This window comes from Vombatus ursinus, unplaced genomic scaffold, assembly GCF_900497805.2.
Source record: "Vombatus ursinus unplaced genomic scaffold, bare-nosed wombat genome assembly UNPS02014803.1, whole genome shotgun sequence".
NCBI classification, from domain to species: Eukaryota; Metazoa; Chordata; class Mammalia; order Diprotodontia; family Vombatidae; genus Vombatus; species Vombatus ursinus.
This window is the reverse complement of record NW_020954581.1, coordinates 3,093,924-3,120,900: the sequence shown is the minus strand read 5'-3', so window position 1 is coordinate 3,120,900 and position 26,977 is coordinate 3,093,924. Positions and strand designations below refer to the sequence as shown.

The following is a 26,977-nucleotide window of genomic DNA, read 5'->3' as shown; positions in this document are numbered from 1 at the left end:
CATTTATCAATTGGGGAATGACTTGTATTCCTATAAATTTGACTTAATTCTCTATATATTTCAGAGAGACTGTCAACAAATATTTATTAAGTACCTACTGTGTATACAGCAAAGTGCTAGGCACTGGGGATACATACAAAGATTTTTAAAATGACATAATCCTGGACCTCAAGGAGTTTACAATCTAGTAAGGTAATTAGATACATTCACAGCAAATGACACCAATATAAGTTACGATATTTTAAGTGAACAGGGTCAAAAAGAGAGGAATAAGTCAATCAAGGAAGGAAGGTAATAAGGGAAGGAAGAATAGAGGGGGTGGGGCTTGAGCAGATCATAGAAGGAATAAAAAAATGTCAATAGTAAAAGATGTAGAAAGAACCAGGAATGGAGCGCAGCATGGTTTGTGCAAGTGCACAGAGCTGGGAGAAGGCAAGATGAGATTCAATGATCCAACCATTGTTGGATTATCAAAATGGATCAGGGTTTGTGCTGTGTGCACAACATGCCCCCGCCCTCACGGAGCCTGCAGCATGCAAGGGGCCTCGTTGAGGAACAGTCATTCTTTTAACAAGTCCCAACAGAAGAAAAGGCATTTCAGAAAACATTTCAGATGAAGAGAAAAGAGTACTCCTTCAGCCGGGAAACCCCATCAGAGCAAAACTGAACATTTCCTTATGAGAGGACAAAAGAGATTTTGTCCTTCTGAACTGTTCTCCGTATACTTTGCGGATTTCTTGACCTCATCCTCGTAAGCACTCACTTCTCCTCATCCATCAGGCCAACTCACTTCGCGTGGTGCTTGCACTTTCATAAAGCCTCCACAAAGGATCTACCCAGGGTAGGGTACGGGACATCTTACTCTCATCCAGGTCCTTTAACATTTGCAGAGTCCAGGTGCAATGCTAAGCCTATCTACCTGTTTGCTCCTCATGCCCACTACATAACATATACTGCCATATTTCTTCATTATTAACAATAATACTAGCTAGAATTTTCATAGTGCTTTTAAGGTCTGCAAAGTACTTTACAAACATTATCTCAATTGACCCTGACAATAACCCTGGGAAAAGGTTTTATTATCTCTTCATTTGAAAAATGGGGAAACTGAGGCAGTCATTCAATTATTGTTATTGCTGTTGTTTGACCTTCATTCTCAAAGAGGACCACTGATATCACGAAGGTGACATCTTTACTTGCCAATGGGTTGTATTTCAGTGAGGCAGAGCTGAGCAAAGTTGTCTGGACAGGCAGATCTGGGAGTCACACACAGTCTGTCAATAAGCATTGTCAATAAGCACCTATTACATGCTAGACACAGAGCTAAGCACCAAGGATACAAAGGAAGGCAGATGATAGTGCCTGCCGTCAAGTTCCTCACAACCTAATGGAGAAGACAACCAGTAAACAAATATGTACCAATAAGCTCTATGCACGATAAGCAGGAAGTGATTAACAGAGGAAGGCACTTAAATTAAGAGAGGCAGGATTTTAGTTAAGACTTGAAGGAAGTCAGGGAAACCCGGAGACAAAGTTGAGGAGGAAGAGCATTCCAGGCACAGGAGACAGCCAGAGAAAATGTGGGGAGCCAGCCCAGAGACGAACAGAGATCACCTCGTCCAAGGGCACAAACAAATACAAAGTGCCCAAGGAGGGATTTGAATTCAGGTCACACTGACTCTAGGTCCAGTGCTCTACATACTGCATCATCCACGATGCTAACAATCTACCATTAGCTTTAGATCAATCTGATGGTGGAGACAGAGCGTCCTAAGCAATTTCCACCCTTTTCTGTCTTCCCTGCTGACTAATAGTACATGCTAATGAAACAGAGTTAGAGGTTGTGCTGCAATTAATCAGGAAGATTGTATTTAGTTTGTAACTCGCAAACATTGGACCAGGGGAGACGCCAGATACAAAAACAAAAAAGGATATGTATGGCAAGGACCTTGGTCTAAAGGAGGATACAATCTAATAAATGAGAAATGGGTGCACAGAACAAGAAAAATCAAATAAATAATTGGAGCGTAATTAGGTGACATAAACCAGAATTCTTGTCAGAGTTCAACAAAAGGAGAAACGAGTGTGAGCTGGAAGAGTCGGATGCTTGAAAGACGGAGTTGGTCAAGAGTCTCGAAGGGGACGCTGCAGATGCACAGAGAGGAAAGGGCGAGGCATTGCTGGGGAGGAACAGTTAGAGCAAAGTCACACTGGGATGAACAGCGTGTAGGAAAAACAACCAGCTGAACAGAACCGATGGGTTTCACTGGGAAGTAGCTGGAAATAGGGTTAAAATAAATATAGTAAGACGAGATCACGGAGGGCCTTTGACTTTAGACCTGCTGTATGCAACAGGCTATCGGAATTGAAGATAATGTACTCAAAGTGGATTTAAGGAAAATTGGTCCGGCAATGGTATATAGAATGGAATGGAAAAGGCAGAAAACAGAGCCAAGGAGGAGAAAAAAAAATCCTAGCTATGCAAAGTTAAACAGTACTCATAGAACCTTCAAACAACACAGTACTCACTGAACATCTGAAACATCTTAAAACTCCGGCTTGTCAAGAAGACAATGGACGCATCGCATAGGAAACAGTCTTATGAAAGTTTTTGATCCAGTTGGGGACATACGACTTAGGCATACTCGGTCTCATGAACATAGTGCCCTAATTGACTGAGCCGACCGGCTCAAAGGTCCCACCTTTGATTTTACTTCCCATAAGGGCTTAGTGAAGAAAGGAATCCTCTACCTGCCTGTTTCCTCTTCTGTTAAAAAAAATGGAAGGGAGAGGAAGACACGAGGAACCATCTCAGACTAAAAGTCTTCTGAGACCTCTTGTAGTTCTAAAGCTATGAGCTATTTTAAGAGTTGAGAACTATGCCGTACAGGAGGTAACTTTAGGAAAACAACGGTTCCCTCCGCTTTCCACCAACAGTGTAGACTAGCCGAAAAGACCTTGAATTTGGAGTCAGAAAACCAGCGGTTGACAAAAAGCTGGAGGGGCTATACACAGTGGATGACAGGAAAGATCTACCAAAGATCTGGACAGACTAGAATGCTGATGAAAGTGAGAAGGGACAGGTGTAAAGTCACTCTCGGATTCAAAAAATCACCTTCAAAAATTGTTTGGGTGAGGCACGTTTAGACGGCAATTAGTGGGCTACAGGTTCGATGAGTCAGCAGCATGATGAGGCAGTAAAAAATGCTGGTGTGATCTTGGGCTTCCAGGACCTGTAAGAAGGCTCGTTAGAGCTGTTCTGCACTCTATCCCGAGACAGGCAACGCTACTCTCAGTTCTGGGCCCCACAGTTTTTAAATAATGTTCACAAGCCTTAGTGTCTGGAGGAAGGCACTGTGAAGAGCTTTGAGTCCAAGTGTGCGGTCAGGTGAAGGCAGTGGTTAGCCTGGAAAAGAGAAGACTTGGTTATATTCTAGAAGTTGAAGGTCTGTCGCGTGAAACTGGAATTAAACGGGTTTGCTTGGCTCTGGTGGGCAGAAGAAGGTACACTGGACGGAGATGCCAAGAAAGCAGATTTAGGGCTGAAGTCTCGTCACAGCAGTTATCCAAAAGGGCAGTGGGCTACCTAAAGAGACAGTGGCTTTCCCCTCATTGAAGGTGTTCCGTTACAATCACATGTTCTGGGATTCCATGATATTGACTATCTGGGAAACACATGTAACCCTGGTCAAATCACTTCAACTTTCTAAGCCTCAGCTTCTTCATCTGTAAGATTGGGGTATGTGGCTAGATTGCCTCAAATGTCTCATTTGGCTCTAAATCCCATGTTCCATCGATTTCTAAAGATTAGTTCTTTCCATGCAACAAATAATATTTATTCATTTATATAGTTCTTTAAGAAATTATTATAGGAAAAATCAGTCCAGGAGAAATGAGAAGTTCTCAAGAATGAAATTCTGAAGACTCAAAGTACAGCAATTAAGATGAGAAAGAAAGTGGGAAATAGGAGGGAGGATATAAGGGTATTATCCAAAGAGGTCGATGTGGATACACAGGGAACTCACTGACCAATGTAGATCTTTTAAAATTAATGCATAAAATAGTAGCAAGGGCAGACAGTAGAGGAATTGCATACAAAAAGGGGCCACTGTTCTAGAAGCAGAATGTTGAGAACTTTAAAGTTTAAAAGGAACAAGGGCTGACAAGGAAGGTGAAAGACAACAAAAAAGGATTTTTTAAAAATTGGCGGGGGACAGGAAACGGCATAAAAGGGGCAGGTGCGTAGGTCAATGACAACAGGAACAATGTTAACGGACAGCAAAGAGAAGGCACAACTGATCAACACTGACTTCTCTTTCTCTCCCAGGGAGAATAATCTTTGAACTGGACAGGACAGAGCAAAAGTGTCTAACAGAGGGCTGAAGCTGACAATGGAGTTCCTTAACAAACTCCCTGCTGTGTGTCGTGAGAGTCACTACGCCCAAAGCATATTCTGGTGTACTAAAAAACCAAAGAGCCCTCCAGACACGCCTCCCAAGCACATCTGGTGGTGATGTGCCGGTGAGCTCGGACCGCGGAGCCTGTGGAGAAGGGGAGCGAACCGCGGACAGAAGAAGAAGAAATGTCCACTGCCAAAGAAGAGGAGAAAACGGAGTCAGCCCAATCTGTACTCATGAACTTAACTTCAGGTGCTGGTAAAATTCAGAAAATATCAGAAAGAAAGTAGCTGCGGTATCTGAGCCTCTGTCGCATCAAAACCCCAGGCTGATCTGAAGGCTGTAGAGTTAGTTTAACCAGATTTCAATGTCACATCTGACATATCTTTCTGCTTTTCTCATGCAAAAGATGGAAAGATTTGGGAGAGGCAGCAGTACAGTTAAGTGAGTTCTCAATTGGTCGAAGGACCTGACCCAAAAATGGGCAATGGGGTAGAGGTCTCTAGCGGGGTGCCCCAAGGATCTGTGGTTGGACCCGGGCTGTTTCACACTTTTATCAACGCCTTGGAAAAATGAACTTAGGGCACACTAACCAAGCATACTGATGTACGACCCATGCTAATCACACTGGATCAAACAATGACCAAACAATTAAGCCAACCTAAAAAGATGAGGGAGGCTTTTTGCTAATGAAAGAATGCAGGAGACAAAGAATAATATATTCATACCTGCTCACAGAATTTCTTCACTGAAAATGTCAGTAACATTCTATTAATGCAGGGGTCCTTCACCTTTTTTGCATTAAGGACTCTGTTAGCAATCTGTTGAAGCCTACTGATCCCTTCTCAGAACAATGTTTTAAGTTGCATCAAATAAAATTCAAACTATTACAAAGGAAACCAATTAAATTGAAATAAAAATGCTTTTTTTCACATTCAAGCTCAGAGACCCCTTGAAACTTATCCACAGACCCCAGATTAAGAACCCTTGAAATGAAACATCTGGCAAACAACCAAAAAACAATTCCCTTTTAATCATTCTGTCCTTGGCTTTTTCCTTATTCACTTTATTTTACCTCACATATTCTCACAAGCCAGGTCTGGTCCTGGTAAGACTAAATAGGAAGCTTTCTCAAAGGAGTTAACAGAGTCTTATATTTGTCTCCTACAATGAATGACTCCTTTCCAGCTTCAGACACTTAAGAAAGTCCCTCCTGTAACCAGGGAGTCTGGCTCTGATAGTATCCCTGCAGAGACAAACACAAAGGACTGACTCTGAAGCGTTCTGTACTTCTTCTGGTCTATAAATGTGACAGTCAGCTCTATGGCTCATAGAATCCCTGAACTGCATGACATCTTAAAAGGGCCATAGGCTTCAAACTCACACCTAACGCACAAATCTCTTCTACAACGTGCCTAATGGATAGCTAGTCAGCTTCTGATCTGAACAATTCTGGGGGAGGGAAGCCCATTAGATCTGCGACACATCTCTATGTCAGATATTTCTTCTTCCTCCTACTGAGTTAACATTTACCTTCATGGAACTTTCACTCACCGGTGCTAATTCTGCCCATTTAAATTGCACAGAATATTCCCACTTCTACAAGTTAGTCCTTCAAATATCTGAAGGCAGCAGTCATTCCTTACCACCCCAAGTCTTCTCTTCCTTAGCCTGAATCTCTTCATATCTCTATATTTTATATAAGCGAGAAAATTATTTTTCACTATCCATACCCTTTCCCCTCTTCTATATAATTCTCTGTGTAAATATAATCACAGTCATTCAACAACATTCATGGAAACTCTGTGAGCAAAATACCATAAGAATGCAATAGGTGAGGGGAAGGTGGTACCGAGGTAGAACAGACAGAGTTTTATATCCACTGGTAGATCTAAGGAGTCAGGAAAGAGAAGACCTACCTACTCCAACTGAAATCAAATTGAGAATATGTTCTTCTGCGCCAACCGTGAAGAAAAAAAATAGTTTGGGAATGAAAGAGAGATTTTTACCTGATGTTGAGTAACTTCAGGGCATTAAGCAACACTCCTTTTTTTACGTCATAATCTATTTTCTGATCAGTTCCAAAGCTGGGGGCTCGATTAATCTAAAAATGACAAAAGGGGAAGAAGTCATATGTTGAGTGCCAATAAATATAAGCATGCACTGCTTAACAATGAATTGGTGGTTCCATATAAACACTTTCGGTGAAACACAACAGGGAGCAATTAGTTCTCCAAAGGAGCACAGTTATAAATGTAATGATATCAGAGAATAGAGCTTTCATGATATGGTGGTAGTTCCATTATAATGCATGCAACCTTTGGATTAATGAAAGGTATGACAACTACTAACCCAGCAAAGAGAAAATTCACAAATAGAGGACTGAGAAAAGGAAAGGATCTTACAAGATCATCTATTCTAACTCCCTCATTTTACTAAAAGAGGAAACTGAGGACAAGGGGTGCAGGTTAAGTGATGTATCCAAGGTACATGGCTTCCAAGTAACAGAAGCAGAATCTGAACACCTTTTTTGCAGGCAAATCCAATGATTTACCTACCACACCATTAATTATTGATTACACATAGAGGGAATTCCCTCTCTTTGCTATTCTGCTAACTTGATGCTGTCTTTAAAATCCCTGCATTTCACTTTTCCCTTAAGTAGAACATTCTTTCTCCAATTTCCTGAAGATCTTAGAAAACACAAATTGAATTTTTGGCAATTTGCCTTACTAATGATATGATGGTGCCATCTGGTGGTGAAAAGGAATATTACATGATAACCTGCATAATGATTTCTTTAAATCCTTGGATGGAAATTAAAATGAGCTTTTGCCATTTTGCTTTCAATACAATTTTTTCATGTTATGGAATTTGGATCTGGAAGATCCTTTCCTTAAATATATCAAGCCCAACTCCCTCGTTTTTACAGGTGAGAAACGCAGGGGCCATGCAGCCTAAGTCACTTATCCCAAATAACACAATCACAGAATGTTAGAGCTAGAATGAACCTGGCAGAACATGCCCAGTCCAATGGCTCCATTTTAGGTATAAAGAGATGGAGGCTCAGAAAAGGGAGATGACCCAACCCAAGTCAAATACAAGAGAGGGACTGGACCTGTGATTTCACTGATGAAACAGACTCAGGGTCAGTCAGTCAACAAGCATTTAGCAAATGCCTACGTGGCCTCAGGCTCTGTACTAGGCACTGGGGATACAAAGAAATAAACAGTCTATACTCTCGAGGAGTCCACAGTCTAATGGGAGAGACGACGTGCAAACAACAACATACAAACAAGTATACAAGATATTGGAGCTAATAAACAGAGGAAAGGCACTAGAATTAAGGGAGGTTGAGAAAGGCTTCCTGTAGAAGGTAGGATTTTATCCGGGCCCTAAAGGGAGCCCAAGAAGCCAGGTGGTAGAGACGAGGTCAAAGAGAATTCTGGGCATGGGGAGCAGTCATTGAAAATGCACCAAGTTGAGAGATGCTGCTCTTGTAGGACATACAGCAAGGAAGGCAGAGTCACTGGATCTCAGGTATGTAGGCTTCGAATGCCAAACAGAGGATTCCAGACTTAATCCTGGAGCTCATAAAGAGTCACTGGGAAGGGCTGACATGCTCAGACCTATGCTTTAAGCAGAGTCAGTTGAGAGCTAAGTGGAAGATGGACAGCAGCAGAGCTACTGCAGAAGTCCAAGCATGAGGCAATGAGGGACTGCATCAGGAAAGCGGCAGTGGCGGTGTCCAAGAAGAGATGGGAGGTGACCACAAGAGATGGCATGAAGTCTAAAGCAACAGCACTTGGATTGGATATAGGGCATGAGAGAGAATGAGGAGTCAAGTATGGCGCCTGGCTGACTGGTGGAGAACGGTGTTCTTCACAATAACGGGAAAGTTAAGAAGAGGGAAGAGTTTGGCAGAGGATGACAGACAATGAGTTCAGTTTGAATAAGCTGAGTTTAAGGCATCTATTGGACATCCAGTTTGAGATAGGCAATAGGCTGCTGGAGATACTAGACTGGCAGTTAGGACAGAGATTGGGGTGGATACGTAGATCTGAGAATCAACAGCATAGAGATGATCACTGAAGCCATGGGAGCTGATGAGATCACCAAGTGAAATAAATACTGTAGGTGGAGCAGAGAAGACGACTCCTCAGGACAGAGGCCTGGGGGACACTCAGTGGGCAAACATCCAACAAAGAAGATTGAGGACTGGTCAGAAAACTAAAATGAGAATCAAGAGAGGACTGTGTCACCTAGAGGGAAGAGAGTACCCAGAAGAGGGTAGCCAATGGTACCAAAGGCTACAGAGGTGTCAAGAAAGATGAGGACTGAGAAAGATCCATTAGGTTTGGCAATGAAGACATCATTGGCAACTTTAGAGAAAGTAGTTTCAGTTGACAGATGAGGCCAGAAGCCAGAATGCAAAGGGCTAAAAAAGAGAATGAAAGGAAATAAAGAGGAGGAGCCAATTGTAAAGGCCTTCTTAAGGAGTTTGGCCACATAAAAGAGAAGAGATATGATAGATAGCTAGAGAAGACAAATGGATCAAATGAAAGGTTTTGTTTTGTTTTGTTAAATGGGGTAGACAGGGAAGGGAGAAACTGAAGATAGTTTAACTAAGAGTGCAAAAAATAAAAGGAGTACTCTGCAGGATGAGACCAGATGGGAATCGATCACTCGTGTAGGTTGAGGGGTTTGCCTTGGCAAGAAGGGCCAATCTAACAGGTGAGGCACCTGGTGATAATGAAATGAGGAGAAGGGGGAAAGAGAGAGCTTTTTGCTAAAAGGATCAATTTTTTCAGTGAATTATAAGACAAAGTTCTCAGCTAAGAGGATTATGGTGGGAGGAGGGAGAAGTGAGCCATGGGAGGGCTGAGGAGGAATGAAATGGTTTGGGAAGCACCACTGTGAGATGGGGAGTTAATCAGGGAAGAATAAAAGGATTGCCTGGCAGCAGTGAGGGCCCAGCTGAGATTATGTTACATAAATTTATCCTCGCCTAGTCAGCACAGTGATGTGATTTCCCAGCACATGAATGGGGGCTTAGGCAGTAGCAGGTGGTAGGAGCTGTCCAACAGCAAGACCAGAGATAGGATAAGGGGCCAAGGAACTCAACAGAAGGGACAGTGTCAAGTTGGGCTGCTTCACTAAGAGGGTCAAGCTGCGGAAGGGAGAAGAATATAGTCAAGGGTGATGGCCCGGAGAAGAACTAAGCAGTCACTTGTGAAGATGACGGAGAAGGTTTGGTGCTGCAAGGCAGGGGGAGAGATGCAATGACCACAGACTGTGATCAGATAAGGGAATTTCAGAGTTCATGTCCTCCTGCTACTGAAAGTCTCAGAGCACAAAGAGGTTAAGTGATTTGTTCAGTCACACAGTCAGGGGAGGACTTGAACCCAGGCCTTCCTGGCTCCAGGAGCAGCGCTCTATCTATTACCACACTGCCTCTCACAAGAGTAATCACTGATCCTGATGTAGCCCCTTAAGGTTTACACAGCATTTTATATACATTATCTCACTTAATCACGTCTGATTTGATCAGTAAGACATAAGTACTCTGAGGGCAGATGCTGTTCTGTCTTCCTATCTACCTCCCAGCAAAGACATCCCAACTACTACAGTTACTTAATAAGCACTTTATCAATGTCTGTTGAGTTGAAGTGAATCCCAGCAAATCACTGAGGTTAGACTGGAACTCAGGTCTCCTTGCTCCCAGGGCCCAGTGCTTCTTCTACTCCATCATCTGTTGCCTCTACGTTGATAACAAACATTCCCAAGCCAAATCTCACGTGCAAAACCTGGACTGTGAACTGGAAAAAGTGAGATCCCCAAAGTTTAAGCAACTTGGTCAATGTCAAATAGTACACAATGGAGAAAAAACTCAAGTCTCCCCTTTCTCCATCTCTGTGCAAGGCAATGGCTGGACTTAGACCTCATGCTTTGGGGGCGAGCTTTGATTTCCAGCTGTTTTTTTTGAAGTTTTAAATTTTAAAACTAGATAAAAACTCTATTACCCATCTGGGATCTTAATGCAATTTAAATATATCAGTTTAACAAGGGAGGAGGGAAGAGAAGGCTGTGAAATGGTACCATACAGCTATTAAGACAGACTAAGTATATTTAAGTGGTTCATTTACCACATGCCAAAAGGGAATATCCTTCTGAAAACAGTGTGTCCATCATGCTGCCCTGCCATCCCAGGATACTGATACCTCTGTCCTTGCCTAAAAAAATCTTTTCCTCATTTTGAAATAAGAAGGGGAAAATCACAAACGGCTAGTGAGTGGAAAGGCTTTTCCCAGGGAAAAGCCTCAGTAGCATGCTAATGACATCACTGAGGTAACTCTCTGAGCCTCCGACCTTAGCAGGGGTCAGCGCCCCTCAACTTTCCCACTGTGGCACAAAGACAGGCAAGAGAGTGGGGATGGTCTGAATAGCAATAAGAAAAATCATACCGTGGACTGAGAGGATGCTGCTATCTCATGACTGCTTCGCCATAAGAGAATTTCAGAAATGGGAAGTGGCCTAAGACAGCAGGGAGTCTAACTCCCTTATTTCACAGATTATGAAGCACAGCCCCCCAACCCCCCAAGAGGCCACCAGACCTTCCCACATCCTGCCTGCAGCCCAGGTGAGACTCCACAGCCAGGCTTTTCACAATACTCTGTTACCTGTAGAACATTACACTCAGCAGGGTGCTACAGAGGAAGACATACTGTACTTGGAGATGGAGGACTTGAGTTCAAATCCTGCCTTTGCCAATGGGTGTCACTTCAACCCTCTGAGAGTTATTTCCTTCATCTGTAAAATGAGTGGTGTGGACTGGCTGACCTCTATGGTCCCTTTGAGTTTTAAATCTACAACCTTGTGACACATGAATGTCATAGACCAAAACCTTAAAGTAAGTCCTCTCTGAAAGAAAGAAAGAAAAAAAAAGAAACTATGTGTGTGTGTGTCTGTGTGTACAGAGGGCATGCCTTAAACTGCACTAAGTCTTGGGGGACAACCTGGATGTCCATGTATTCTGAGATTGAAAAATACATTATGCTGGACCCACAGGGCACACTCAGGCTCTGTACAAGCCAGATCTAGATAGGGCTGCAGGAAGAAAAGTGTGGTCAATAGTGAGACCTAGAAAGAGCGAGATTAATCACAACCGCCATGTATAAGTAAACAAGTTTCCCACATATCATCTCGTTTAATCCTGACAATCACCTAGTTTTGGTATGGTTTGGGTATTTTGGGAGTGGACCAGTAATTCTGGTATAGGTAACTCTCAATGAGAAAACCCCCTCTGCCAGTGCAGCACTAACCTGGCCAGAGTCCTCCGGGGGGAAGAAGGGCACCCGGTTAGTGAGGGGTTAAGTGACTGACCCAGATTCACACAGTATAAGTTAAAAGGCAGGTCCCCAACCCATGGGCTCCTGACTCCCAAGTCCAGCACTGTACTTACTATGCAACACTGTCTCTCGAGAATTAGCACACCATTAGTTTATTAGATTAGTTAACACAGGCCAGTTACTAAGTGTCAATGGGGAGGCGATAAGCTTTGGGAATTGGAAGGACTAGCACAAGGTCCTGAGTAAATCCAGATTTTTATGGGAGTAGCAAGAAGAAAGGGGTCCACAAAAGAGAAGGCAAGAACATGAAAGTAAACGACACTTACTTTATAATTTTGTCTAAGTAGATGCTGGTGGTGGGAGTAGGAGAATGGGCAGGCTTGGTAGAGAGAGTGGGTATACCTTTGTTCTCGGTGTTGGAATATGTGTATGTGTATTTGTATATGTTTGTATTTGAGCTGTGTATAATTCAACAACATGGAGCCTAAAGAGAGGCTTTCTGAACCTCAAAAATTAGATGCTCAAGGCTCTTGGAGTCAGGAATAGAGAGAGAGCTGTGAGGGCAGGAGAAACTAACTAAGTCCTTTAGGTAGGTAGTAAGCCTTTAATATCATTACGTGTCAGCCTTCCTACAGTATAACTTGTGGGGGCAAGTCCAACGGATTATGCCTAGTAACCAAAGGAAGAGACCAAGAAGTAAGCTTTTCTCCCACATCATCTTGTACGTCCAGAAATAAGAGAACCATAAAATTTAGAGGAAGAAGGAACTGTGGTGGTCATCAATCCAGCGGTCTCTTCTATCACACCCCAGACACAGGTTCATTCATCTAGCCTCCACATGAATACTTATAGTGATCCCAAGGTAGCTAGGTCCATTGTAGAGTACCGATAATTTTTAGAAAGTTAATTTTTTTGCTTGGTGGTTGTTTTTATGCTTGGCCAAAATTTACCTTGTATCTGCCTATTCTAGTTATTCCATCTGTAGCAAAAAAAAAACAAAAACAAAAACAAATAGGGAAGGGTCAGGACCAGTCCAATCTCTTCCTTATATGCTGAAGACAAGCAGATATCATGTCATGTTCTTCCTACATTTTCAATACATTCAGCTCTATTACCAGTCAGCCTATGTAAAGTGTTCTGCAAACCTTCCCACAGAGTATTAATTCTAGCATTCATCCTGCCTATCATGACCTTGGGCAGGCGACCTCCCCTCTTGGGGCCTCAGGTTTTTCATTTGTCAAATGTGGGGGGTTAGACCAGACAGTCTCCAATGTCTCTTAGCAGGCCAAGTCCGTGATCCCTTGATCCTCCCATCATTCCTCATGTGACGCGGCTCTCATGCCTGTCAGCATTCTGCGCACTGCCCCTCTGGACCTCTCCTCCTTTGCCAGTGTCCCTCTGTGACACCCAGAACTGGGGGAAAGGCGGTGATTGAGAGATAGCACAATTCACCCATCTTCCCATCCTGCAGGGGCCCAGTATTAAAAGGCGACCTCTCCTACTGCAGCCTTGCCACCACGCCTGCGGGTTCATTTCCTCCCCTCCATCTGCTGATCACCAAGGCTGCCCCTGTATTAAAAGACACCAAATCACTAGCTTTCTGTTCACAAGTTCGAGCCCTCCTTAGGCTCGCCATCTCTCAGTTCTCTTCCCAGAGACGGCAAGGAACTGACCACTAAGAGTTAAAGCGTAAAGGCTACACTCTGATAATTTTAGGCTCTGTATAAATAGAGTTCATCAGGACTGAATGGAATGGGGAATATGGATCCTCTTTTGGATGTTAATATACTAGTAGGAGAATCAACTTACATAGACGGAAAAAACTGGCTCCGAGTGCCCAGTTACACTTTGGCTTCCAAAATTATTCCTAGAGAAAGGAGCAAGCCAACCTCATTCCAATCCCTCAATAGCCACTAGTCTTTTCTTCGCTTGACTCTAACTAGGGTTTTCACTTTTTCGATTCCACAAAGCAAATGCAGAAAAAGAGTTGGTTAATATATTCATGGCTGCGGCCCAACATTCAAGGAGGTATTTTTAAAAGCCCCATAATTCACCTGGTCAGTAAGAAACAGAAGACAACTGAAGGACAGCACTCTCTCCTCTGCCCCTCCCAGAGGCTCTCAGCAAGCCTGGCAGAGATTTCCAGAAAAATCTATGCCCTTTAACATTCAACTGCTAGCACTTTTACTTCTACACAAACTAGGGTTGTTATGATGGGATTAGCTATTTATAAGCAGATGGTTTTCTGCAGCCCTCGCCTCGATCCAAAGTTTGCTAATATCTGCTTTAAATTGAGGCAGTGATGAATTGGAAGAAATAGGAGGCATAGACATTTAACTCACCAAACATAAGACTTTAATAAAGAAATGGTAAGAATTTTGCTGTCAGCCAATTCAGACGGAATAAATCTCTTAGACTCAAGATTCTAAGACAGAAAACAAATGAAAATAATGAGAACTTAGGATCTTAGATCTAGGACTGAAAAAGTCCACCCCACCCTTCCATTTTACAGATGAGTATAATGAGACCCAGATATGTGAAGGGATTTGTCTACAATCACACAGAAAGTGACAGAGCCAGAAGTGAACCCATATCCTTTGACTTTGAATCCAAGACCCTTTTACCAATCCGTCTGTCTTCCAAAATAAGCAGCCTAGTATAGTACTCGGTGTTTAATAATGGCTTGTTGATTAATTTCAATCATTGAAAAATATAACCAATGCAGAGGTGGCTCTGGTACAGGTCGTCGGTAAGCAAGGATTCCAGCAAGCTGGAGGCACATCCTTCTGCACAAGAGAATTCCTCCTTCCCCTGGTTTCCTTTAACCTTTCCCCGTTGTCATGTGAAAGCAACCATACCCCCAAGCCTGACACATCTTCAGTGTCTGCACTCTCCAAGGCACTGGGACACATGCTCAGAAATCAATGGACACCCAGGAAGGTACCAGTGACTGTCCTGGCCCACCATCTGCCTGCAGAAAAGCTCACAAAGATGAACAAAAACAAAACACCAGAACTGAGCCCAAGCTTCTGCAAGGGAAGGCTCAGGAAATGAGCCCTCTCACAGCAGGAAGACGTGATTCAGGAAGAGTTTCCATGCAGCCCAGAGTGCTGGTTGGGAGGCCCTGCTTTGGCTTCTCTTCAGCCTCCCAAGGACAGATCCCTCTACTTGCTTGACACAAAAGGACACTAAGCCGAGGAAAGAGAACAGTTTTCCAAAACCATTTCTTGCTTTTTCTTTTCTTCTGATTTTATTTTGCTTCCCTGATTCCCAAACTGGCGAAATTAAAGGGTTCTATGATCCTCAAATGTCAATAGCTTGAAATTCCATTTGTAACAAAATGTAAAACATTTATAAGGAGATTTGCAATTGTCATCTGAATAAATCATACTGTTAAATGCAGTCTATTAGATATGATCATCTGGGGAAAAAGGCCATCTCAACATTACCACCCCTTCCATATCTAAATTCATCAAGTGGCTAAAAAAACACTTCCTAAATGTAAAGTACTGCGTATATTCCCACTTTCCCAATATTTCACTTTGGGATAGGTGGATATGAGAAGACACGAAAAGGAATATGAATTTCCCCTCGGCTTCAAAATTTCCAGAAATTTTTTCAGTATGGTCAATACTATCTGCTTTCTTCCACTTGGTGGCGCCAAAGGTCTTTGTATGTGGCACCATCAGAATTTGCTTAAAAAACCACTTTCATCCAGTTTTCTCACTGATACAAGGAAATGTTTATTTATCCAGAACCATTAGCTGTTGTGGTTATTATAATTAATCATGGCTGAAGAACAAGTGAATAGAAAATGGAGGCACTTTCTCTCTCCTATCTTTCCAAACTCTGGCTCCATGAATCTTAACGTGGGCTAACATATTTTTTCAGGATTTCAGGGCTAAAGAGACTTTAAAAGGTTCAGTTAACTTTCAATTATGTTGCTAATGGAGAGGTCTATGGGGAGGATGCATTTTAAAAACCAGTTTGGATAACTGGTTTCTAAAGTCCTTTCCCTCTGGGCTTGCTGTGAACCAGCTCCCAAATCCCAGCCCCCTTTCGGGGCCCCAAGTCCCCAGCCGGCCTCCCTCCCTCGCCCACCTCTCCTATGTCAGAGATGGAGAGGACAGCTAAGCCAGCCAGGGCAGAGGAGGGAAGAGGAGAGACAGGTGTGCGAGGGAGGGGCTCAGTGGAAAAGGTGAAACTGGAGAATGTCAAGCAGAGGCAGAAGGGTGAGACTTAAGGTGTCCGTCCCGTGCTGGACAGGCACCCAGGGCTGGGGCCCCACACAAGTGGCAGAAAGGGCAAGCCCTAAAATGAGCCTTGTTTCGGGAACCAGAGAAGAGGGGAGATTAGAAGTCCTGAGGTATCAAGTGCTTCTGCTAATAGAAAACCGGGTTGGGGGAGGAGGGGCTGGCATGGGATGACAAGTGTAGCTCGTACTGCGTAGAGCAACATGCAAAAACAGAAGAGAATCCAAAGTTTTGGAACTGGAAGTGGTCTCAGAGCCAATCAACCTAATCTGCTCATTTTTACAGCTAAGTCACCTGAGTTCATTGGGGGGCAAAGTCACTTGCCCAAAGCCATGGCAGCTGTAAGAACTAGCTGAGGCAGGATTCAAACCCAAGGTACTCTGACTCCAAAGCCAGTGGTCCTTCCATTACACCATGACCTTTCAGTCACGTTCTGGCATCTTATGCTCCCATTTCTTCCCCCATTCAACTGCAAGCTGGGACTGTTTACAGTCTTAAAGCTGTGAACTGGGGAGGGGGTGGGAGATGGTTGTCATGGGGGGAATGGTGACAGATGCTATTATTTCTAAATCATTACCCAAAAAGGGATGTGGCTAATTATGTGTTAACTGCTGATCACTCTCTTCTTCCTTGCTACGTACGGATGGCCCTTCTCCTTGTCCAGTCCCACTACTTATACCTCAGATCCCAACCACTACAATTTCAAATCATTCCCTATGTTTTGTATTCAATCTCTTCTTTATCTACTTTCCCCTTCCCGACTGCCTACCAACATGTCCACATCTCCTCCAGCCTAAAAGAAAAAAATTCTTGACCCTCCTTCTTATTTGCATCCTGCCCTGCCCCAAGCTACTGCCTACAGTTCACCTCCCATTCACATCTCACCCCCTTGCAATCTAACCTATGACCTCATCACTGAAATACTGTTCCAGCACCTAGCACTGTGTCTAGTACACAGTAGGTACTCAATAAATGCCTGTTACGTGATTGATGCTCACCTCTTTTCCCTATCCTTCACCTGCCAAATCCAAACAGTTGCTAAGTCTTGTTAATTCCTCCACAGTATCTCTTGCATTTCTCCCCTATTTCCCACTCACATAGCTGCAACCACCTTTATTCCACTCCTCATGACCTCTTGCCTGGTCTACCTATATAACTTCCTATTGCACTCCAGGTTTCCAGTCTCTCTCCTTTCAAATGTCCAAATAATCTTCCCAAAGCACAGGGCTGACCACGCCACTCCTCTGTACCAAAGCCTGTAGCAGCTCCCCACTGCTTCGAGGATCAAATCTGAGCTCTTCTGTTTGGCATTTAAAGCCCTTCCGAATCTGGCTCTGATCTGCCTTTTTAAACTTATTTTATGAGAGAACAGAAGCGATGACTTCTAAGTGCACAATAAAGCATATTTTTTCACCTTCTTTATTTTTCTTGCTTTTTTTCCCTCAATATGGATAATGTGGAAATGTTTTGCATGACTTCACCTGTTAATGGGCATTGCATTTCTTGCCTTCTCAATGGGCAAGAAAAGGTGGGAAGGAGGGAGAGAGAATTTGGAACTGAAAGTTTAAAAAAAACCAAAAACTTATTTTATGACCCATCATCTCCCTTCACATACTCAAAGCAACTGGCTGTTGCCTCAACTCATGCCCTTCCATATATTATACCCAAATGCCTAGAATGCCCTTTCCCACCTTTCTTAACAACAGCACTAAGAAACCTTAGATTCCTTCATGGCTCAGCTGAGGAGCCATCTCCTGCAGGTAGTCTACCAGGAGCCCTGAAACTGCTAGCACTCTACCCTCCTCAAAGAATCTTATATTTTAAGATACAGCTTAAATATCTCATATTTGATTATCTATTATCTTACATAAGGTCTTATATTGATTATCTATACAGATCTGTTAATCCTCAGTTAGAATATAAGTTCCCTGAGACCAGGGGCTATTTTTAGTTTGGTTTCTTTCTTTTTTTTTTTTTTTGCCTTTGCATATCAACACTTACTACAGAGTAGGTGCTTAATAAATGCTTGAAGAATTGAATCAAATAATATTTTGCACAGAAAAACTTCTGCAAAACAGACATTTCAGCAAAACAACAAAGGTAACAAAAAAGTCTAAAATGTTCAGGTTTGGCTTCTTTGCCTTGCCATTTTTCCTAATACAGTAAATAACTACTATATCAAGTCCTTATATGTAGAGCAGGCACTGAAATAACTTATATTCTATTTGAAATTTGTTGCTTTCCCCCCCTCTTCCTTTCCAATCCTGAATAAGCAATAAGAAGCAGCTGTCCTGGGGAAAGGAAATGATCAAACATATTTGTGGGTGTCCATCTGCCTTTGGTAAACAGTCACTACTGAATGCATTCTTGTGATCGAGAACTGCTCTCTTAACCTCCAGTTGTGGATCTCCAACTGCTGGATTACCGCAGTGCTGCCTCTTGACCAGCTCAGCTTGTCTTTGGTCTCTCCCTCTCTGCCAATCTACCCGGATACCAACTGCTCGATAAAGCGCCCTCAATGCTGCTTTCATTACCTCACTTTCCTGCTCCAAAACCCTGCAATTGCTGATAGGAAAATGCCAAGCCACTGAACAACTGAACCCCCAACCTCTTCTCCCAGGACTTTCTTCCCACGTGAATGCTCTGTTGCTGCCCCTACACTATGGCCATCCCTCCTTCGGTGCCTCTGTTCATGCTTTTCTACCACACACAGCCTGGCACCAGGGTATGCAAAAATGCTGGCTGAACTGAACCAAACTGAACTGACAACTGGCATCAATCAGTTGCCCGCTCAGAAAGGCTTTAGTTAACTGAAAAAGACTCATTTTGCTTGGTGTCAGTGGTCAGCATCAACATCCTCTTTTTCTCATTCACAGGCAGCTAGGTTTAAGACTTAGGACAAGCAACACGGCCTAGATGTAGCTGATGCTGTTAGGCCACAACCAATTTGTCAGCAAAACTGGCAAACTTACAAGTGCCCCTTAACTGTTTATTTCAGCACTCAAACCCCAAACTTCTAGCAACAAAGAGGCATTTTTTTTTCTACCAGCCTATTAGCAGCTCAGGTGACTTCTACAAGAAGTATGATTAATGCACAGCAGATGTATCTGACCAAAAACATCTCCCCTGTCTTGGCACCACAACTTGAAACTTCACCATCAGGGAATCATTCCTTTACATTCTTTTCTCCCAGTCTATGATTCTTTTCTAAAATGCAAACATTCTTCATGGTAATAATGCAGAAAGATCACTTACCCTGAGACAGTGACTTATTAGTTGCTTTGCTCTAAGAAAAAGAGAAAGCATTGGGTGCTAGGCTTAGGTAAGAGGGAGAGACGGGGTGGGGGGCAAGCTCAGGCTACTTCACTAGTCAGCGGAGAGCCAGTCATGTCTGCATGTGTGTATATTTATAAACGCAGGAGAAGCTCCCTTTGTCATGGGTTGTCTGTGAACCAGGCACCACAGTGGATAAATCTGTCTCCCATTTATGCTGACAAGAAGCAAATTAAAGCCATCTCGCTTTGAGTTTTGTTTTCTGATACTGACAATCAGATACTCTCCCAAACTGATACCCAAGGCAGCTGTCCAATAAGGAAGCTGAAATTATCTTTCTTCTCTCCTCTTCTCCCCCTTCAACAGTTCTCCTCCATTCCACCTCCAAATAATAAAAATGATTGATAAAGCACTCTGGTGTTCAAGGGCTGACCACCCTAGAGGCAGCATGGTCTGGTAGAAAGGAGCAATTATCTGGTGAAAATGGGCTGTATGGACTAAGACAGATAAATGAGAAAAGCCTACAAGAAAGCACTTTGAATCCAAAAGCCTTATACCAATAGAAAGTATTCTTGGTCTTATGTACCTGGCTGACCTTTCCTTCCAGGCTCTTTACCTCCCAAAAAACACACTACTTTTTTCCTTCCTCAGTAAACTTTCTGTTTAAGTTATCTGGGATAATTACCTCAGTTCTTTCCTTCATTCCATCTTTTCGATCCCACCTCCTTGTTTCCTACACTGTGAAATGAAAATCTTCCCCATGTGATACTACACTACCCTGATTGTCAATCAGCTTTGCATTGTCCAGAATGAAGAAACATCCAGTACTGCAGAGAGTAGGGCAGACTCATATATGTACTTAGAAATTCCAAGCCCTCCCTCATCTTAGCCTGACATTCGTCCGATTCGAACTCCGGAGAAACCTTGCCCGCTGCCTCATGGGTAAAACCCTGCTAACCATCCAAGGCTTTCTGTAGCGATTTCCAATTCAAATGGTCTGCCCAGTCTAACTAGCTGTAGAAGGGTGCTATTAACACTGTATGAAGAGAGACATTTTCAAACGCAAGGTATATTGAGCATTTCTTGTTCTTCACAAAGAATACGTTACCTCCAGAAGCCACGGCTTCAGTTTTCTGTCCAACAAAATATCAAATCCCAAGACTTCAAAGCAGACACTTTCACTTCCTGGGGGCTGTCCGGGTCTACACATGCGATATGCATGCAAGACATGTGGTTCTGCCACAATCAGAGTTTTTACCACCAATTCCTAGGCAAAATGTGACAAAAACAGATGAAAAATGCACATTAGGTTGCATCTGATTTCTCTGTTTTGAAAAAAGTAAAGAGTTAATGAACAGTGTTTTTATCAGCTACAAGCTAAAGGCAAAGCAGGGCTTCAGACTGGCATTCTCCCCCAGTGACTTAAAAAAAAAAAAATCCAGCACCAAAAAGGCCAGTGGAAGGCATCTGAGGGTCTTTATTCATACTAAGATTGAGAAAAGCTGTTAAATGGAAAGGGCTTGGAGGACAGAAACTGAAAAGAATCTAGCTTTTGGGATTTTCTACAAAAGAAAACCAATTTTAGGGTGAATTATTAGAATCTGTTTTTAAAAGGACCAATTTTACCAAGCAGCGTCTAGCTAATTAAAGTGGGGCTTCTTAACCTGGGGTCTAGGAACTTTTGTTTTCCTTTCTATTTAAATAATTATTTCAATGCAGTTTTGTCTGATTTTCCTTTGCCATCCTACACATTTCATTTTCTGCATTTAAAGACATGACTCTGAGAAGGGGTGCAGAGGCTTCACCAAGCTGCTGCCTGAGAGGGCCAGGATACAAACACATCTTCAGAACCCCTGAGCTTGAAGGTAAGGCTAGAATAAGAGAGACCAAGAGATGAGAATCGGGTCTCATCACATTATTTGTATTTGTCCTGTTTTTGGCTCTCTGTGTGTTGTCTCTCAAAATACTCATCTGTTTTACTGGATAGTCAAGTTTCTGGAATATTACTGCACTGAGGTTGTTTTTGTTTTTCATTTTCTGTGGAAAGGGATGTTATTTCCTTAAGCTCACTATTTTCTATCCCTAGTTGAACACACTTGCCTATCTCCTCCCCCCACCCCCAAGGAGCATAAGCACCATCCCAAAGCGGAATAAAAGAAAAAGGCATGAGAAGTTAAACCTTCCCAGTTTCTGCAGGATGCCGACCCCTGGGCACAGAGCTGGGCATGACTGAAAGAAATACAACAATGGAGTTTTCAGACAATTGGGTTAGAAATGACAAGACCACATGGTAACACCAGAAAATGTCAAGTAGAAACAAAAAGTCTGGTTCTATGTATCTTCCAGTATATTACTGCAGCAATGGGCCTGGAATGACTAACAATTGATACCACACAACAGGGAGAAAAGACTACTGATCTCATTCAACTAGCTATCCATGTCTCTCTTGGGAACAGCACAGTCCTATTTCCAGCTTTTTGAGTTATGGGTAAACTTATTTCAAGGTTCTAAAATAGATTAGGCCATCTTTGAGCCACTGATGTACCACTAAATGCAATTTCATTGTCATTTAGTATGTATTCTGCCAATCAAAATTAATCAAATTTCCCAGCAAGCCCATCCATGAAAGGGCACAAAAGGTAAGGATGAGGAAAAAAAAAATCCTAGTGTAATCTGGTACATTTTACTCCTTATTTACAAGGCTATTGGTGTTATCTGGAAATAGATGCAACTGATGATAGTGACAGAAATTTTCATACAAGCTTTATGTATTATGTTTCAAATTTGAGACTTTGAACTTTTGTCACATGAAGATTTAAATGTTAAGTAGGTAAAAAAAAAAGGATTCAATCAGGACATTTTTGAATGATTACAATCATTGTTACTAATTGCCTGAATTTAGATAGATTTTTTTTTCAGCCAAAGGAGTCACATTGCCCTGTTTTTACTGGAGGTTATTTATGACTCTTGGTCTCCAAAGAGGAAGGGGTATATTTTAGAGACATATCTCCTCAAAATAAAGTCACTGAGATAATCCTTACCAAACTGAATAACATTTGTGATACATTAAGATAAAGTTCAATTCCAACCTAATAATATCTCATCTTTTTAATACAATACCCTATGGTTCACCTTTAAAAATGTTTTTGAAAAGTTTATAGTAAAATCTCCATAACAGAAAAATAAATGTTCAATTACTATGAAAACGCAAACAGTTCAACTTGGTAAATTTATAATCAGCTATTCTTTGAAATTACATTTCTAAAATTAAGATTTTCTATAAGCTTTTTATAGATCTGTAAACAGCAAGTGTTTTCTTAATACATTTTCAGAAGTTTAGGAAAATATCAGTGCCTATCAGACCAAGTCTTTCGACCTCAATATCCTCTACATTATAACTTTGAAAGAATACTTGCATTAGGAACTATACTTTTGACTGAAACATTTCCATTCTTACTGATTCTACTGGTCATCAATTCTATACCTATTCCTTCTTCCAATTAAATTCTCAAACTTACGTAGGAGAAATGTCATCCAAAGCCACTCGCTACTGGATAGGACATAACAAACTTTTTTTTTTTTGGTACAGCCAGTTCCATTTCAAATATCCTTAAGTGAGACAGCCTTGTGGCTACTCTCTCTCTACAAGGAAATTTCCCTGAGAGCAAAGTCTGTTTGGAAGTGAGAACTATGGAGGAAAAACAGCTTAATCTGATAAAGTACAGGTACCCCTGTCAAGTCTTAGAGAAAATTAAGATGAACTATTGCTTAGTCCCAGTCACCTATTCATTAAGCCACAACAAGCCTACTGGGTTGTGTGTGTCATGATTACTGTCCATCAATATCAGCTGATGTCCAAAATATCCCTTTTCAAATTAAATCATATGTACTCCTATTGGGCCTCTGTTCTCAATCTAATGATGCCTCCTAGGATTTAGACTTGGAAGGGGCCTTAGACATCATCCAGTCTTAATCTCTCATTTGAAAGATGAGGAAACTGAGTCCCAGAGGCTAGGATTAAAGAGGTAAGTCAGAAGATCCGGGGCTCAAGCCTACATCCTGGAACACGAAATCCAGACCTCTCCCCATTGGCACGCTAGGATCATCAGAGCCTTTTAGCATATCATGGGTGTTTAAAAAATAACTACAACAATTAGCCTCGGTAACAATAGAGTAAAGACCTTATTTCAATTCAACAAACAAACATTTATCATCCTGCCAAGCTCAAATCCAGTTTGGATATGCTTAGTCTCTACTCAGGATGGAAGCCATCAATTTAACAAACCATTAGGTTGAGACAAATGTCAATGCAGGCACAATCTACAAATTTGCTGATCTTTGATGGTCATTACCCATGACATATATTTTTATTACCTCCTATCCTCCCAAAAGGAGAGCTTCTAAATCAAATTACACAGTCTCTGTGTCACTGTGAATCTTCAATAAGCATGCTTCCTAGACTTTGAGGACAGTTTTAATCCCCTTAGTCAGCTTAATAATATGATTATTAGCCTTGCCTCATATAGGTTTGCCATTCTGCTAGAACTTGTTCTTCTCTCTTCCCAATCCTACTAAAATGACTTCAGTCCTAAGTACCTGTCTACTACCCACTGACACAAACCAATATCTCGAAGTAAAAGTTTAATTTAGTGTAAGACTCACCCTAACTATGAATTTAAACTCATGCTTTTAGCAACCAATGACAAGTCTTACTGTGTGATATTGATCTAATCAATCAGGCCTGAGGAAACACTGTATTAAAAAGACTACTGGCTTTTTATATAATGTATTGTTTTTAAGGCAGAGAATTAACAACTATAATCATGCGATGGTATAATCTTACTGAAATATCATTCCAAAACTTAGCCACATCATGTTTATTTGTTTGTAGGAATTCAGTAAACCATTTGATCGATCGTTTGCTGCCTTTATCTTCAGTTTCATCCCGTTCAAAGTGCTCATTATGTTTGTTCACAGAGTAGTTTGTCAGATGCATATAGAGCTGGCTCTGTAACACATGGAAATCAAAGTGGTCACATCATCTGTAGAACCCCATCCTGGGGTGCTTTGCAGCAAAAACAAGCACCAAAAAAAAAAAAAAAGAGATGGAATGAATTCATTTAAAATTTTGCATTATCGTTGCTGGCAAACAAGTAGCTATTTACTTAATTTACAAGATAAGCAGAATGATGGCTTACCTTCCAGGGACTTAATATAATACTCTGCAGAAAGCAGCCACTTTACTGTGGTACCAATTACCTGTATTGCCAAGAGTTATGTATTCGGCTATAAAGGAGAGACGTATGCACAGAACTCTGAGTACAAATGCCCCAAGTTAATATTTCTATACCAGGAAAATATTTGAAGGGTTTCGTTGTTGCTGACATTGCTGGGTTGATAGGTTTTTCCTTTTTTTGGGGGGGGGGGCGCGGATATTTGCTTGTTTGTGTTTTTGCCGTGTGTGACATTCTGAAATGCACACACTCTTCCTGTTTTCACCATAGTTTCCTTTCTGAAAGGTATTATTTGTGTGATCTCTTTTCCAAGAAATAGGAACTGAATTAGGGCTGCAGCAATGGTCTCATGCAAACAACAGAAGCCGAAAGGAAGGCTATCTGAGCTCCACGGTGGGCTCTCCCACTGTCCAGCCAGGCTGGGTTAGTTGATCACCTGTAACCAGGGGTATGTACATGAAGTACTGATGGCACTGGAAAGAAAAGTGCTATAAAAACTCAAAGGTGTTCATCTATCAAAGCAGCATAAACAAAGACCAAGACATTTTTAAAAACCTTGGACTTTTACAACTGGAAGTTGGGATATTATGTCAATCAGTTTAAATCCTTATTAGTAGCTTGTCATATGGTAAATCAATATTCATATGAAATTTCAAGGACAAAATATATATTGAAAGTATATGTGCCTGGCACTGTGCTGGGTACCATAGGGTTGAAAAAAGGCTAAGCCCTCATTCCTATCCATAAGGAGTTTATAATCTAATTGTGGAGACAAGACACATACCCAGGAACTAATTAGAAAGGGAGCAAATTCTAATGGAAATCTCGCAGCAAGTTGGATTAGATCATGGCTAAGGATCCCCTTCAGCTCTGAAGTCTATGGCACCTCCCAGAAAAGCCTGAGGCCATTGTCTCTGTATCTATCTATCCTGGTCTTCTCCTCCCCAACAGTCTCAAAAAGAAATACTCCTATTCCTCCTCCCCAAAAGTAGCCCTACTTGCACTATGGAGCCAACATTTCTTGCCTTCAGAGGGATCCTGTCCTCGTATCTGTCTCCTTCTCTCTGAGTCTTCCTCCCCCTTTCAACCGGCTATCATCTTTCCACCACGAAACACACAAAGTCTTCTTTCAATATTGGGGGGGGGGGGCAGAGAATCCTACAACTTTCACTTGACTGCTGCTCCTTCCAGCTAACAAATATTATTCACATCCCTCCTTCCCCTTTACTTCCTAAATTCTCCAATGACTAGTCAATTCAATTCAGGTCAAGAGACTTTAAAGGCCTATTCTGTGGAGTCAATCTAGATGGGCCAATGGGCGATGTATACAGGAATACAAAATTAAAAATGAAACTGGCTCTCAAGAAGTTGACATTCTCTATAAGTCCTCATCTCCCCTTAATTCCACATAATCTGATCCTTCCCTACCACGATCCCAAAACAGCACCCTCACAGATCACCAAAGACCTCCCTTCTACACAAAGGTACATTTTCCTCAGTCTTCATTCTTCTTGATTTCTCAGCATCATTTGATGTGTTCTGAAACTGCCCTCTCTTGGTTTCCCTGATGATTTTTAAAATTAAATTTTATTTTTTAATTAGAATAAATCTGATTTGTCTCCCTCCTACCCCCTAACCCTACTGGAAGGGGGAAAAAGGGAAAACAAAATCCTTACATCAAATACATATAGTCAAGTAAAACCAATTTCCTCACTGGCTATGTCCAAAAAAATACGTCTGGCATGATCTGTTTATTCTTTGTCTTCACTTTACTTCTCCAGTTTAACTGAGAAACACACTTTTTTTCCTCCCAACTATGGATTGATGTCCAGGCCCTAGGCTTTCATAGACTCTCAATTCTAGCACTAACAAGAACCTTAGTAACAAATCCAACTCAACGCCCTCATTCTACAGGTAATCAAACCAAGGCTCAGAGAACTCCCAGTTCACCCAGCAAAGTGAACAGGAATGACCAGCAGGCAATTAGTCACAGCATTTTATCACAAGAACCAGCTAAGAGAGCAGCCAACAAGAACAACAGAGAAGCAGATGACGACCTCACTTCTAGCAAGTCTGGAGGGCATGAAAAGTTTGCAACAACTCGCAGAGAGTGACTACTCCAGGATCAAGGAAGTACTATGCAATTACAAAGGTCAGGCTAGTCTCCCTCCCAGAAGAGGAGGTTAAACAGCTCCAGGTTATCACAGAAAATGAAGCATTACCTGAAAGAATGAAAAAAAAAAGTCCTTCAAGATAAAAACAGGGAAGAAGGATCTGAAAGGGCAGAGCGGCACCCTCTCTTGTGTCAGTGGGTTAGAGAGTAAAAGAATGTAAGACTCAGAAAGACGACCAAGCCCTGAAGCTGTGGGATAAATTCCTAGCTCTGATCCCTTTCTCAATCTCAAGTTCCACATGTCTAACTCCCCATGGGCGTTTCCAGCCAGATTCCCCAATGGCATCACAAACTCTTC

The 26,977-nt window shown here is 42.0% G+C and overlaps 1 protein-coding gene across 1 annotated transcript in view; it reads right to left on the bottom strand.

The window, feature by feature from the left end:
• The window catches only part of TTLL7 (tubulin tyrosine ligase like 7), a 116,928-nt gene that overhangs the window by 70,394 nt on the left and 19,557 nt on the right, over positions 1 to 26,977 (bottom strand). Inside the window, exons 7-9 of the mRNA XM_027873967.1 lie at positions 24,116 to 24,280; positions 20,381 to 20,539; positions 6,407 to 6,501 (exon numbers count right to left, since the gene is read on the bottom strand). Coding sequence (XP_027729768.1) covers positions 6,407 to 6,501; positions 20,381 to 20,539; positions 24,116 to 24,280 — 419 coding nt within the window. The remainder of the gene's footprint in view (positions 1 to 6,406; positions 6,502 to 20,380; positions 20,540 to 24,115; positions 24,281 to 26,977) is intronic.